Source organism: Argopecten irradians, chromosome 7 (genome assembly GCF_041381155.1).
Source record: "Argopecten irradians isolate NY chromosome 7, Ai_NY, whole genome shotgun sequence".
Classification (NCBI taxonomy): Eukaryota; Metazoa; Mollusca; class Bivalvia; order Pectinida; family Pectinidae; genus Argopecten; species Argopecten irradians.
In genome coordinates this window covers 11,895,141-11,911,979 of record NC_091140.1, presented here as the reverse complement: position 1 = coordinate 11,911,979, position 16,839 = coordinate 11,895,141, and the positions used below count along the sequence as shown (strand labels likewise).

Sequence of the window (16,839 nt, the reverse complement as noted above, 5' to 3'; positions counted from 1 at the left end):
TGATAGAATTATCTATAAAGTTTAATGGTGGGTTAAGGTTTAGTTAGCATTAATGTCTATACATCTTGTATTTTTATCAAACATGTTTTCTATCAAATTCGTTAAGTCACGTGATGACAGACGAGATTACGTCGCCATTTTTGGTGCCGTTGTACCTGAACGTTTTGGCAATAGTAAACACACGTTGTCCTGCTTAATTATGAAACAGACTATATTTAATCTGTGACAGTATGCATCTTATACCGAAAAGAAGCGTTTTATTGTGAAACAGATATACATGCACTGATCTAATACATTTTCCTGAAGGATGATCGTCGAAAATTTGGACGCCTTGAAAGTTTGGCTAACGGAAACATTGACTCCAATGTAAGAAACTATCACGGCTGACAACGTGTAATTTTCAATTATGAAAGTCGTGGGTCTTTATGTTTGTAAAGGTTATCACTGAATTCTCCGTAATATAGCTCGCCTTTGATTTTAAATCGGGTTTATTTTAAAAATGAATTTGGGTTAGAAAAAACAACAACTGTGTCTTCCATATGGACCATACTGCAGTTTTTCTGATGGGGAATGTCAAACATGTTTATTGTATGCTTGTTATTACCACATTATATCCAGATCACCATTTCGTAGAAACAGATAAACTTCAAGTTTAAAGCAAATGGTAAGGCCAAATAAAAAAATATTCTTGTTTCCGGTAACACCCTTTAAAGATGAAGGGTACTGTAGGGATTTTTTTTTAAATATATTTTTCTCTTCATCCCAGTCTTGCTGTGAACTCTATTCAACCTTATATAAACCATGGATTTGATTCCCAGGAGACTATTGGTGTCTTAGATTTACAGAATTTGTACCAAAATTCCGGATTTTGTGAAAAACCAAACAAAATTCAGGTTGTTATTTGTTAGCTTGAGGACAAAACTGATAAAACGTTTTTGAGTAGTCTCTGGTTTTATAGGGTCAGCGGGATTACCGGAAACACAAATATTTTTTTGTATGGCGACCAACACCATAATACTGTACATTAACTAAGATGTTGTTAAATATTGTGTGTCTTAGTGTGAACAGATAATACATATATATCTAGATCTGTAACAGGAGAGTTGCCACAGAACCGGGTTTAACATGGGACTCCAGAACCGTCCAAATACTGGCCAGAATGAGATCGTAGTATTTATCTTCACAGTGTTCCAGCTAGATTGGGTTGGCAGGAACACTGTCTTCAATATACACAGATCATCACCATTTGATACTCAATGATAATGCTTACCATTACAGCCCCTTTGGACTATCTCATAATAAAATTGAAGGCTATGTATGCGAGAAGGTAGTTTGTTCCTTCGATGTACACCAAGAGAATCAAATTGTCTATCGTACTACACTGCCTTGTTTACTGTTAACCTTTGAAGTTGGGTGTCGCTCTCTCCGTAATCTTTAAAGAAGGTGTTTGCAAGCCTGTGGCCAGTTTTTAATCTCCTGAACTGCCTTAGTTTTATCAACAGTGAAAGTAACCCCTGGAGTACCCAGAATGTAGCATCACTAGTGTATGAACCAATACTTATTCTGCCCTCTCCACGTCTTTCCACAGCTCAAACAAAGACACAAATTTGAATTGTAACAGGAGAGTATATCTAGTGTCCAGTCCCATACTAAAAGACAGGAGTCCATTTGCTTAGATTAATGCAAATTTTATATTATATCATTTTTTTACCAGTCTATCGATGTCAATAGATATTATCTGTACTTTTATTTAGATGTGACGCTGACCCAGATCCACTTGCTAAATATGTAGTCGCACTTCTGAAAAAAGACAAGACAGAAAAGGAACTGGAGGCAGTTTTCTTAGACCAGCTAGATGTTTTTCTGCAAAGCAGTAAGTATATATATTGGTATTTGACTATGCTGTAATTTTACTCTGATAAAGTTTCCTTCTATTTAACTAACACAGTGAAATATTATACAATATCCTACATCACAACAGATGCATGCATTTATAACAGTTTATCACACTGAAGTGTCATCAGGAATGGCTTATAAAATGTTTGAATGTTTGTTTTTCAGAAACAAAAGATTTTGTTGCATCGTTTTTCCGAGTTTTAAGAGATAAATCCTACATTCCACCAGAATCACAATCAGCAACGCCCAATGTTGTTGTTAAGACTGAAGCTGTCCCACCAGACAGCACAACAGCAACTTCTACCCTACTCAAACCCTCAGACATCAAGGTAGAAGTTAAAAAAGAACCTGGACAAGAGGTATGTTAAAAGAATTATACCTCAGAATATTGTCACATAGTAGCTGTATACTTATTATGTCTACACCAGTCTTAGTTTACTTAGATATTGTATCAAAGATTCAGCTAGTTTCAACAGTTTATGTTCATTAACAAAACTAAATAGATCTATATTGCATGCAGGTACTGTAACTGAAATCTTTATGAAAAAAAATATGACTATTTATTATCATTTATTATTAGTCTTTAATTACCTACAGTGTAGCTACTATGCAGTGTATACAATGCCATACATTGCTTTTAATATGATTTTGATTGATGTCAAATGGTTTATTTTTATAAATATCTAGAATGAAAAGGACAATAAAGATAAGGGAGAGAAAGATGTCAAACCACGACGGAACAGAACCTCTAGTCAAGAGAAACGAGACATGTAAGTTGTATTTTAAACTCTTACCTACGACTGGTCTGATTCATTAGTGTGCACTTTGTTCTCCGTTAGTTATCTTGCAGCTAACTAGTTATTTTTTGTTAAAAGTTTTGTGAAGAATTAATGATTCCTTCGAATTATTTCAGGGAAGAAAAGCAGCGAAGAAGAGAGAGATTTGGACCAGTGGATCACAACATGCCTAGGGTTATCAGAGAGCAAGATCGTTTGGATCGTTTGGATCGTCCTGACAGACCTGACCGTCCAGACAGAGGTCCTGATAGGGGGCCAAGGGACAGGAGATATTACAGGCGAAGGTCAAGGTCGCGCAGTCCTAGAAGGTATTCCAGAAGTCCCATTAGATCCAGAAGTCCCTACAGAAGACGCCCCCGTTCAAGATCAAGATCTCCGTTTAGAGCAAGATCATGGACACCACGCTCAAGGTCAAGGTCTAGATCAAGGTCATGGACACCACGCTCAAGGTCTAGGTCAAGGTCCAGATCATTATCTAGATCTAGGTCTAGGTCAAGATCAAGGTCAAGAGGTTAGTTTATTTTTATCCAAGAGAATAAAATGATTGATGACAAAAAATGCTGCTGTTATTTAGTTTGTAACTTGTAGTCTTTTTATGGAATTGTCTTACGATAACTTAAGTTAGATGCTGTTTTAATTTACTATATATAAACAAAATGCTTTTGATTTTACTAGTTTGATCTTCTGTGTGGTAACACTTCTCTATAAGTAAGCTCATTATTTACTATGTAGGAAAAATCAGTCTGTTATATATTATCAAGTTCAGTGGAATCAATGTAATTCCTTGTTGTGTTTATGTTCTGCAGGAAGGAGACCTCTGCCTGACAGTCGAGGGTCTACTCCAACACTAGACAATGGCAGATACAGTCACAGCATTCCTGCAGTAGGCGGTGGAGTGTACTCGATGGCTCATGGTGATCGGTGTCTCACCACTGACAGTGCTGGTCGAGAGATACGGCCTAGGTGTAAAGATTATGATGGTAAGGGACTCATCAAACAACAATACAGCAGGAAATTGAATAAGAGTGTTTCACAAAGAGACAGAACAGTCTTGACATATCTGAAAATAATTTATTCCTTCCTTTGGTATGTGTGGTAACTGAATGATTTTTTTATGGCATTACTTATTTTCAATAAACGATCCAAAATTTTATATGAGCAATTTAAAAACCATGATTGAATAGTTGTGGAACTGAATTAAAGCGTAAGTTGAAAACTCTGTTAGAAAAGTGGACAAAAGTTATATGCAATAATGATTGTAAATTTGGAAGGAAAATACATCACCTGAATAACACAAGTAATGTTATTTAATTTGACCATTGTATTCCCAGAGAAAGGTTTCTGTATGAGGGGAGATCTCTGTCCGTATGACCATGGACTAGATCCTGTTATTGTTGAAGATGTCCCAATCCCTAGTGTGGGCATGCCTTTCCCTCCTCCAGGTAAGAAAATAATAGATGAATACATTAAAAGGATAAGGCAGGGGTTTCAATAATTTCACTGATTTGTGCTAAATTACATTAGATAGCATACAGATGGTATAGAAAAGTACCCCCTGAAATTACAATTGTACTGTCTCTCCTGAAAGATAATGAAACCCCTGATAAGGGAATTTAAAGAAATGTACACAATAAATAATGGTTAATCTAATACTGTAAATCAACTATCTTTCACAACTGTTAATTTTCGCGACTAAGAAATATTGTGATTTTATTTTCAATCACGTTTGCGAACATTAATTTTTGTGGATTCAAAACTTGGATGTTTGAAAACTTTTTAAGTTTATCAAAGTTAACCATCATTTTTGAGAAAAACTTTCAGGAATTAATCTTAGTCGAGAAAATTGCAAAATTAAATTGCACAGTAAACATATTATGCTGTTTGTCGAGTTACCAATAGTTGTTTATTAAGTCAGCCTTTCATGTTCCCACGTTTCTACTTCTAGGCCCACCACCGCCTTCCAGTAACAGTACAAACCTGCCTCCAGGATCGGGTCCAATGGTGTCTGGGCCGAGATTTATGCCACCAACCCATGGTCCACCACCTGGCATGCCCAGGGTAGGAATGGGCCCTGCACCGCGACCACCAGGACCACCCCCGCCAAGACTAGGTGAGGCTTTCAACAGCTGTCTTACATTTATGTTTGAAAATATCATTGTTAAGTTATTAAAAGATTTTGATGGACTCAAATATGATTCAAGTACTAAAAGACGCTTTAAGTTCTAAAATAGTTTGTTTGAGGCATTGATCACATCAAATACCTTAAGCTGACCTCAAAGTGAATGGGAGACTGCAACTCAGTATGTTTCATTAATTTTGTTATGCTTCCACTATAATATGGGTATGGATATTAGCGTTAACCATATTCATCCTGTGGTGTCCAGATTTCATGTAGAGATTTGCATCTTCAAATACATTTCAAGTTTTTTCGTTACTTCACTATAATATAAATCTCCTCTTTCAGACTTTGAAGTATATAATCCAGAGGCCCCAGGTATAACTAGACCACAAGGACCTAGGCCTGGACCAGGACCATTCTGGAATGGTCCTCGAGGACCGCCACCAGGAATGGGGAGGGGTGGACTGCCACCCCCACACTTCCTGTCTGGCCCACCCCCACCACTACCTCCCAACCCCAACAGACGTGATCATCTGGTCAATATTCCCACTCTGCCTGAGGAAGCTAAAGGTAGAAATTATCTTCCACTGATACAGGGAGTAGCGAACATGGTGCCTCTGTCTACAATACCATTTTCATAAAGATCAAAATATATTCAAATACAAAGTGAAGTTATATACTTTGAACAGACTACAATTAGGTTTCATTTGATTCAAATAAAGCATTCAGTGTTCATAAATTTTATTTTTTTTAAATGAAATGAAGAAAAATCACAAATATATTAACTCCACTCTAATTGTATTTTCTAGTCACTTTGAAATCTGATGAAAATGGCTAGGTCTTTTTGTTTTGTGATTGGAGTAGGATTTGCTCTGACTTATTGATGTTAAAAACGTTACAGAAGAAGAGGAAGCCACTTTGGCTCCCCCAGGTACAGAACCAGTGACAAAACCTGCCGTAGAAAAGCCTCCAGAGAGAACTGTCATTGCTCCAAAGAGGCCTTACAACTCTAGTCACGGCCCAGGTCAGAATCAACCTAGTCAACAAGGAGGCCACTACACCGGCAACAACTATGGAGGTCATAACCGATACGGTCCTCCTCAGGCCAAGAAACCATTCGATTACAATCGTATTGGAGGTTTGTAAAATTTCTCAATTATAAGCCATTCAAATAAAGTCACATGTAGAATTTCGCATTTATATTTCTGGCTACTTTATTTTGTAGCCTCTGAAAAATATTGAAATTTAAAACCTCGCGAATATATCATAAACTCTATTGTACCTGGTACATGTATGACTGTTTACATAATTTTTATTGCATCTTGGATATTACAATGAATATTATCTTCTGTTATTTCTTTATTGCGTGAAAGCAATGTCTGTACATATACCAAGTTCATATTAAACAAAAAACACAATTTAAATTGCTATGCATTTCATGTTTGATCACCTCATCAGATAATTTAACATCCTTGATATATTTATTTTGTGGTGGCAGGATACCGCCGGCCTGATATTGATACGTCCAATACTACCCTCCAAGTCACTAAAGTGCCAAAAGATTGCTGTAATATTTCAAAAGTCAACGAACATTTCTCCAAGTTTGGCAATATTACCAACATCAAGGTAACAGAATGTTTGATCATCTGCACAATGTTTTAAAAAGAAATCATTTGTTTTGATCTCTGTAATGTTTTTGAAAGATCAGTTGATATTTTAAGGCATAAAATATATAATGATATTAATTTCCTAGTTTTAAAATCATTATTGAAATGTTGCTTGCCTTGTGATAACTTTTAACTCCTTGATGTGAGACAGATTGGATACAATGAGCCAGACTCTATCCTGGTGTCTTTCTCGACCAACGCTGAGGCTCTGGCTGCCTACCGCTGTAGTGATCCAGTCTTCAACAACAGGTTCATTAAACTCTTCTGGCACAAACCAGACAAGGTATATAAACACGTCTAAATACTAAAATGTCATGTTACTTTCCTTCTCCTTTATAGAAGTAAATTTCATGTGTTGAAAGTGATATGTACTTACAGACAAATGCTTGATTATACAAACCTTGTATATGTTATTTAATTGTTATAAATACATTTTTACATGTATGCATAAGTATATTTTTATTTTTGCAATGGACAAGTCCATTTTCCCCTTACCCATACAATGAAGTTGTTGGGGTTAAACAGTGTAACTTGTCTGAACCTGATGTCATTGGACCGGTATATTTGGCCGTTACAGCCAGGTTTAATTATTGTAAGTAAAATGCGGTACAATTACTACAATTACGTCGGAAATTATACCAGGGCCAGTTTTGACAAGTTATACTATAAAAATATCATGATTAGTTAGCTGCATTCTTATGTATTATTACCAAATGCCCTTTTTGCTGACGGAACCAAAAGACTTACTAATATTATCCTGTTTAGATATTAGCTGTATACTTTATGAAAATGCATTCTTAAATATTGATCGCCATTATTTTGTTGTTTATGTAGGAGCAAGGACAAAACCAGCCAGACTCCTCTGAAAACGCTGGTATGAAGGGGAATTCTGGTGACTTTAGAAACGTCCAGCATGCTTCAGCTAAATCTCGACTGGGAGCCATAATTCCTCCAGCCAGTAAACTTTCGCTCAACAATTTAAAGAAGCCTCCTACTACGCAGTCGGTCCAGGTCACGGGAGACGAGGTTACCACACCTGCAGAGGCACAAGATCTCAAGAAAGAAAAGGTAGACTAGAACTAAAGTGTTTGGTTAAATTCTCATATGGGTGTTTGTTTAGTCGGAAATGTATTGACAATATCAAGGTTTCATTTTTATAGGATAAACAATTTGATAAATCATCAATGAAACTAGTAAGCAATATTAATATCCATAAAAGTAATCTAGTTAATTATCTTCTCAACCCGAAGCACATTTCAGGTACATTTATGGAGCTGAAGTTTCAATTACTTGGGTTCACAAAATATGTAAGAACAGGTAGCAACAGCTCTTTTAAGCTGTTTGTGATTCTGGTAGTTCACAGAATTGGAGGGGATCTTCTGACGAAAAACCTTACTCTGTAATAATGTATTATAAATTTGAATGAGTAGAAAAAAGCAATTCTTTTTATGTGTTTTTCAGTGTGATTGAAGTTAGAAGTTAGAAGTATACAAAGATCATGACTTTACATATTTTCTGATTTACTTTATTTCAGGCCATTGTGTACACATCATCTGTTGGAAACATTACCAAAACAGTTTATAACCCCGAGGCTATAAAAGCCAAGAAGGCACTCACTAGTCCCACAGCTGTACAGACAGCCAGCTTCGTCTTCAAGATAGAGGCCATCAAACGACAGGAAGCCCTGAAGAAGGTTCGTCATTATATATTGTTCTGATACTAGTTGCTGACAAATTTGATAAGGCACAGTAGTAATGGCTGTTAGTTTTACCATAAATATATTTAATAGCGGTAAATTCTTTGTATGTTTGTAAAAAAAAAAAAAAAAAAAAAAAAAAAAATGAAATTTTCAAGCTGAAAAATCTTTGTATGATTAGCGTGAAATTCCACATCTGCTGTAGTGTTGGTTTTATATATTTTACTTACATATTTTATACAAAAATAGGAAGCAATGAAGAAGAAAATGGAAATTCAGAAACAGAAACATGAATTACTTCAAAAGCAGCTGGAACAACAGAAGGTAAGATTTGGTGTAATGTTAATATATTGGTGTAAAAATACTGCATTTGTGTTTGTTTCTTCAAAAGGCAAAAGCAATCTTTGTGTTTGTTTTCTTCAAAAGGCAAAAGCAATCTCCTCTGGTTTGAATTTTTTCAAAAGTTAAAACTCATTTCAAAATGATGATAATTTTCTGTTTAGAAGGTTTATAGGTTTTCTATGTGTAATGGTGTAAGATAGTTTGTTTTCTATAAATGCCAAAAGCAGTTGTTTCTGGTTTGAAATTATTAAACCTCATATGAAAATGATGATATTTTTCTGTTTACAAGTTTCATAGCTTTTCTATCTGTTCCAGGTCCTGATACAGAAGCTAGAGAAAAACAAAAATCTCAGTACAGAGGACAAGGAATCTGTGATGAAGGTAGACTGATATTCAGGTTTCAGAGCCAAATAACATTAAAGATGCTCCACCGCCGACAGAGCATAAATGATATTCATCATCTGAACAAAAAATAATACAAAATAATTTATTTTGCTTTTGGTGCATGCGCAATCAGTACTTGATTCCATAAAGGATTTAGTGCCATGGATCTTTTTCGGGATGCAATTAATTATTTTTCAAATTTTTAACTTTAAGTGAAATTAGAAGCTGAAACTTTTCAATGGTCGTAATGGTGTAAAGTAAGTAACTTTTGTAACTGAAGAAAAATACTAAATCGTCTGCTCCTGGGTTTTTTATAGTGAAAACATACCGTTTGTCAGCGGTGGAGCATCTTTAACTTTAGTATCATCTCTCATGTATATATATTTAGATATGCTAGCACATATTGAAAATCTGATTTAATGAAACAGCAATTCAATGCTAATACAGAAAGGTTTAAGTCTAGAATGATATACTATAAACGTACATATGTTAATAGTAAATGATATTTTAGCATATTTCACGGTAGAAACTTAACATTAAAATAAGCTTGCATATGGTGGTAAAATTATTGTGAATATGCAAATTCATTACTGCGCTAAGTTTAAGATGTTCCACCGTTAAGTTCCACCGTATTTTGCCTATTAAGAGCGCCTCCTCTAATAAGGGCACCCCCACAATTTTTGCTGAAAAAAATCAACTAATTGCATACATTTTTTGTGCCAGATTGTGACGATTTGTCTTTGCAGACGCTAATAAAATACTGTTTCACATCAATCTGATGCTTAACAGATATCCGATCTGTTTTAAATTTATTGCATTGGGCAACTTAGGACATCTTTGCCAAGAGTTTACACATAGAAACAGCAAGAACGCTATGTTCAAAACAAAACATGTCACTTGAATGTCCCACATACATGTATGGATGAAGACTAAGTGGCAACAACATTTTAGCGATGTCTATACAGGTTTTATGAATACTTACTGTATATCTATGATTAATGTTCCTACATAACAGGAATGTTATCATTTCTAAGCATTTCCGCCATTTTGTGTACGCATGGTAAACAAACAGGCTAGCATGAAATGTCAAAATTCCGTGAAACAGACATATTTAACGAATGTTTAATACTTCTTGTGCATACATTTCTTCATAATTATGTAATTTCAATACTTACTTGACTTCAAAACGTAAATTAGTTATAGTAAGTTTCAGAAAAATACGAAACTAAAAGCAAGATGACAATAGTCTGTTTCAGAAAAAAACCATCTAAAAATGGTCTCAAATAAACGGCGCCCCCCTAAGTCATTTACCCGGGGCCGGCGCCCTCATTAGGGAAAATATGGTACTCATCATTTAATTTTTAGTTTTGCGTGGAAATTTAATCGTGCTGAAATAAATAGTAGTTTGGAGGATGGAACAATCAATTTTAGGCAGGCCAACACCCTTGACTGTTAAAATATATTGTATAAGGAATTCCCAAAACAATTATAATTTGATACAAGTGCCTCTTGTTCTTATCACAAACACAGTTTTGATTAGTCAATCACTGTAGAGAGAATACTCCAATATTTTTACATCATGTCATCAGCTGTATATAATGTTATCAAGATCTCTGTTCTAACACATTTCTGTTTACAGACATTGAAGATTCTGGAAGGTAGTATAGTGAAGCTAAAAGCAGAACTTGTTCCAAAGAAACCTGTAGTGGATCCAGCAACTCTCAAGTCACCTGAACTGGTACTGTATTATATCATGTAAAAAGAGTTCGAATACTAAACCATGTTTATTAGAAAAGATACCATTAATTAGATATAAAAAAGGAATAAGCATACTTCAACTGGCAATGCTTCAATCATATGTTTTCATATCTTCCTTGATTTATTCCATTTTGATGCAGTAGGATTTTGTGTTCTTGACTAGTATGTAAGCATATGTCATACCTCCAGTCCTTTACATTGTTGTACAACTGAAGTAATTTTGAATTGTGTGTGTTGGCATTGTCAGGCAAGGAAGGAGATTCTGGACACAGAATTGGAGTTGTTTACAAAACAGAGCACTGGAGAGGATACAACCAACTTGAAACAGAAGCTTAATGAACTTACTAAACAGGTAAAACAAGTTTAGAGAACTCACTAAACAGGTATTAAAACAGAAGCTTAACTTACTAAACAGGTAAAATAAGTTTAGAGAACTCACTAAACAGGTATTAAAACAGAAGCTTAGTGAACTTACTAAGCAGGTAAAACAAGTTTATAGAACTCACTAAACAGGTATTAACACAGAAGTTTAGTGAACTTACTAAACAGGTAAAACAAGTTTAGAGAACTCACTAAACAGGTATTAAAACAGAAGCTTAGTGAACTTACTAAACAGGTAAAATAAGGTTAGAGAACTCACTTAACAGGTATTAAAACAGAAACTTAGTGAACTTACTAAACAGGTAAAACAAGTTTAGAGAACTCACTAAACAGGTATTAACACAGAAGCTTAGTGAACTTACTAAGCAGGTAAAACAAGTTAAGAGAACTCACTAAACAGGTATTAAAACAAAAGCTTAGTGAACTTACTAAGCAGGTAAAACAAGTTTATAGAACTTGCTAAACAGGTATTAAAACAGAAGCTTAGTGAATTTACTAAACAGGTAAAACAAGTTTAGAGACTCACTAAACAGGTATTAAAACAGAAGCTTAGTGAACTTACTAAACAGGTAAAATAAGGTTAGAGAACTCACTTAACAGGTATTAAAACAGAAGCTTAGTCAACTTATTGAAAAGGTATTAAAACAGAACTTACTAAACAGGTAAAACATAAGTGAACTCACCATACTGGTATTGAAATGGAAGCTTGAATAACTCACTAAACAGGACATATTAAGACCATTTCTAGAACAATGAACTAAACATGTAAAATGGAGCAATTGTAAACTGTTATAAATGAAATTCATTATACACAGGAAAATGGATAATAAAAACACTATATCTCAGTAAGTTCTGTATGCACAGCTATGAAACTGTAACTTAGTGAACTATATTATTGCAAAGGTACACACATCCTGTGCCTTCTTTGTAGCAAACTTTGAAATAACTGCGTAATAAGGATATCATTTCTAAAATTGCCTTGAGTGTCACCCATTATGTTATTATGGATCATTTACTTCCAGGCATCAGCCATGGGACTTCTAGGCCGAGGGCGTGGCCGTGGGGGAGTGCCTAGAGGCAGAGGTTCTACCACATGGGTCGCCAGTGGTCTGAGGGGTCGGGGACGTGCCAGCAGAGGAAGAGGAAGGGGGACAGGCTTCCCTCCTGGGGGCAACAGGACCCTGGACAAGAGACCCAAGATGGTGGAGGTATCAGGATTTGAGATAGAGGAAAAAGATGGAATCCTCCCTCACTTCTCGGTGAGCTTTAATCCCATAATGATAGCTTATAAGGCTTGGATGACTGGATGTGTGATGTTTTTAACGTTTTGGATTTTGATGTAACTTGAAAATGTGTATGTATATTTTATATAGTGGACTTACTTCAGATCAAACACTAGATGCATTCTTACTTTTACATATTCCGATCTATATTTCCTACTTTAGATTAGGCTCTTGGTGTATGAACTGTTATCTGACAAATTGGCCTGTATAGTGCAGTGGCGTAGGAAGATGAAACGTCATGGGGGGGCAAAGGTCTTCAATATTTTGTAAACCCAACCACCACCACCCCCCGCCACACCTACAGGAGGAGATTAATTCAACTCCCAACCATATAATGTATACATGCTTAATGTACATTTTTCATATATCACTAAATTTAATCCTTGTACACATTTATAGACAGTGGGGTCGGTAAAAGGAAATTAACGAATACGCAAATTGGCCAAATTAGCGTGTGAGCGTCGAAGGCGCGAGATTTTGGTGTTTTATAAGGTGTCTGAGGGTGACCCCCGGGATGAGTTTTATGTATTTTGATGATTTTGCAATCGCCCGAAAGCGCGAGATTTTGGTGTTTGGGGGGTTCGGGGGTCTCCCCCGGGAAAAAATTACGATTTAGAATGGCTTAGATGAGTTTTACGATGCATATGATGAATTTGCAAGCGCCCAAAGGCGTGAGAATTTGGTGTTAGGGGGGTCCGAGGGTCCGGGGTTCTCCCCAGGGAAAAAAATTACGATTTAGAATGGCTGAGATGAGTTTTACGATAAAGTTTAATGATTATAAAGCGTTCTTAACATGGTAATTTTTCGATTTAAAGCTACCTGCATTTAGAAATGATAATTGTGTCGTCATAACATTATGCAACCCTACTCGATCTGAATATACCGGCTTCACACCATCGGCACATTGTTGTGTAACATAAAAAAAAGAATTAATTGTCTCGCTAAGACATAAACAAATTGATGTTTTAAGAGACATTTTTTTAAATAGTACATAGAATCCCTTGATGGACATTTTTAGTCTAGTTTGTGTGTATTGAATTGACATTATGTGCTTGAACGTTTTAGGAAATGCGCCGCGCAGCGGAAAATTTTCTAGAATGAAGTACGAAAAATGTGCAGGAGGACCCTTTTTTCTTTCAAATAAGCATTTTTAGAAAATTTCAGTCGGCGAAAATGGGGGGGCAAAAAGACATGTTTGCCCCCCCGTCCTTGGGAACGGGGCGGCAGTTGCCCCCCCCCCCCCCTGCCCCCGCGCTTCCTACGCCCCTGTAGTGTACAGTTTGTAAACATTGCTTTTGTTATTGTTATAAATAATTTGATACCTGACAACCTACACACTTACTTAGAATGACATGTAGAAGATAATGCTGTTTTTATTCTTCTCAGCAATATGGAACAGTTGAAAAAGTTGAATTTGATGAAGATTCTCAATCTGCGATTGTTTCCTTTCAATCAAGGATGGATGCAGAAATGGTGAGTATCTCATTTATAGAAGATTATTTATTTACCAAATATGTCAAAATTATTCTATTCTGAATTTCAAAGTAAATGTTTAGGTCTCTTCTTCGAACAGAGCTTGATGTGGTGTAAAAGATAATATCAGAAAGTTCCATTTCACTAACTAGATTATGGTGAATCCCTCAATTATACTTATGTTTTATAGGCTGTGTTGCGTGGCTCGAAATTCAACAATACTGTTCTAGCAATGAAATGGCACATTGAGCCAAAAGTGACCCTGAATGTAAACATCAGCAGTGACGACAGTTTTGGAGGGGAGGATCCAGCAGAGGAGGTAATATACAGAATTCTAATGTCAATGTGGGTCGAGTGGTTAATGTGTCCCTACATACTACCTCTAGCCCTCCATCTCGGTGTACCCCAGATAAAGTGGCAGATGTGCCAATTTCTATTTATCTACATACATTTTCTGTGAAATCGAAAGCAAGAAAAACATCATATAATTATAAAGTTGATAATAAAAGCAAGCTTCATGTTTAAAATCATCAGTAGTATAAAATAAATGGCTTAAATTTACATCAGTGGATTATTAAGAGCCAATGATTTATATTAATTTACCATAATTATTGTTTTCCTGTCTCCAGGTTTCCCTTGCTGATGAAGAAATAGATGAAGATGCTCTACTTGCTGGAGATGATGACGATGAGGATGATGAAGAAAGCCGGTCATGGAGACGATAACACGATTGCCTGTCCTGAAGAGGATTATGTGACATAGTTAATACTTCTGACATTCTAAAATGTCCCTGATCTGTAATATAATTTTTATGTGTTTGCATTTACTAAGGAATGTGAAACATTCATTGATGCTGTAATCAAATGAGATTTGAGAGTAAGCCAACTTTATCTGTATAGTAGTAAGATTTGAATGAGATTTGAGAGTTGACATCCTCTGTAGTTACAGACCAGTTGGATATGTAGACTTGCGTGTATATATGATTTTGAGAATTCTTGTCAAGATGTGTTCCATTGGTGCAATAGCATTCAGGTGTGTAAGTAGTTAAGATCTAATTAAAATGTATCTCACATTCATCCTCCATGGATGTTTTACGCTGTTCATACAATCTGTCCTGTTTTACTCCAAAAGTGGTGCAACTTTTAATGTTTAATTCTGTCTGTGTTATCTCCCTTGCGGGAAGGGTATTGATTGTGCGTGACATCATTACTTTATGAGTGAAATAAATGGAGTTTTTTCCCTGAAAAATATGATGTCACAGTCTTTATCTACCTGCAAGGGCAGATAACCATTTAATACACAAAGATGGAATACATGACCTGTGGTCTAATAGCTACAAGAGAGGATGTAAAATATTTATTTTGTCGGTTTGTTATTAGATGTTTGTGAGTTGTATTGTGTGATATTGAGAGGAAGAATAGAACACTGAGGTGATTTCTGTGTTGTGGATAACGATAATCAAACTGGCCTTTATAATGAAAAATGATTTGTAGATATTTGTCAATATAATGGTTTACTGTTACTGGCATAGATCTCTGTTGAAAATTTTTAAACCACATAACAGTACATTGTGTATTTGGATCAATGTTTTTTCATGTGTCTGTTTATCACAAAGCTTCATAATATGTTGATGTAAGAATTTTCCCACTCCTGAGCAGACAAATTGCTATCAAGGCTTTTCTGAAATTTAGCACAATAAATAAACATTGTGTAAGGCTAACAACATTGATTATAATAACTCCGAAATAATTAAAGTCATTTGTATTTAATAAAAAGGCATTTAATACCTTTGATGATAAACTTTGAAGTTATCTTACGGTATCAATTAGATATTCTGTCCTTGCATGTTACAGATTTATCTGAGCTTGCAGGTAGTTATTGATTGTGATGTTTTGTGTTTGTGAGCTTATCATCCAAGTTTTCAGGGAAATGGCTCGGGTTTCATCCACAAAATAAAGATGTCACAATGGATACCTACCTACTAGGAAGGTATATCCTTAATTTGCGAAGACAAAATATTTGAAGGTTCATGGGGGGGGGGGGGGGGGGGGGGGGGAGATGGAAAATGAAAGACAAACATTAAATTTGATAATAGAATGGCTTTACCAGGTAGTATGATCAACTGGTTCTATAAGAAATGGTATATAAGTTTGTAACTAGACTTTATCGATCACTCGTGTGATCTCCATTTCTTCAATTGACATTTATCTCAACTTTTTTCTACATCTTCATCAAAAAATCATGACAGCTATTTCCGTGTTTATTGAGATGAAACATTTTTAAGAAATGAATGGAACATAGTAGAATAAAATGCTTGCTATATTATTTTCTGAAACAATTATTTGTAATGACAAACACCAGTGTCATAAATATTGAAATGCCAGTAAAAAGAATGTATCGGCCCTTTTCAATGTGTAAGCTCAAGAAAAGAAAAATGGTTTTTGTACAAATTGTTAACTACAATATAGCCTGTTATTTTTGCAGAACTTTGCTATGTTCACGGACAATTTGCTTTGCAAAATTAAAAAAAAAGAAATGGATGACCTTTGTAATAGTGTTCAATAACTGTGTGTGCTGGAATTAGGGTGTGTTTGTCATACACATGATAGAACTGGTTATACTAATTGTTTGTAAACAGAATTTGTATTACACAGACTTAGTATTGTGAAATGTTATATTGAAACAAATCAAGAGAAAAAGAAAAGAAAACAATGCAAGACCAAAAAAATTTTGAGTGGGAAAAGAATGTACCACTAGAAAAAAAGAACACAAGTCTTGCTTCAATATATTGCATGCTAGGTTGATGATGTGTTACACATGAAAGAAAAAATGTTGATATGAAAAAAATATGAAAATAAACAATGATGAAAAGATGTGGAATAAATCCACCAAAAATTTCTCAAAAAGTGTCATTAGAACGCTTCGAAAATACGCAAACCAACTTTACCATCCCAATCCATGCCCATTGGTCAATCCATGGACTTCCCCATGTCAGATTTGTGTATCTCCCCATGTCTGATTTGTGTGTATCTCCCCATGTCTG

The 16,839-nt window shown here is 35.4% G+C and overlaps 1 protein-coding gene across 1 annotated transcript; it reads left to right on the top strand.

The window, feature by feature from the left end:
- Nucleotides 1-112: 112 nt before the first annotated feature.
- On the top strand, nucleotides 113-16,691 carry LOC138327562 (RNA-binding protein 26-like). Its single transcript, XM_069273744.1, has 22 exons — nucleotides 113-366; nucleotides 1,755-1,873; nucleotides 2,062-2,255; nucleotides 2,584-2,666; nucleotides 2,810-3,204; nucleotides 3,500-3,673; nucleotides 4,025-4,135; nucleotides 4,639-4,803; nucleotides 5,158-5,382; nucleotides 5,714-5,950; nucleotides 6,311-6,438; nucleotides 6,631-6,762; nucleotides 7,314-7,547; nucleotides 8,014-8,172; nucleotides 8,425-8,499; nucleotides 8,833-8,898; nucleotides 10,541-10,639; nucleotides 10,907-11,011; nucleotides 12,063-12,299; nucleotides 13,710-13,796; nucleotides 13,987-14,115; nucleotides 14,426-16,691. The coding sequence occupies exons 1-22, from the start codon at nucleotides 308-310 to the stop codon at nucleotides 14,519-14,521; spliced, it is 3,309 nt and encodes a 1,102-aa protein (XP_069129845.1). The 5' UTR covers nucleotides 113-307; the 3' UTR covers nucleotides 14,522-16,691.
- Nucleotides 16,692-16,839: the final 148 nt, after the last annotated feature.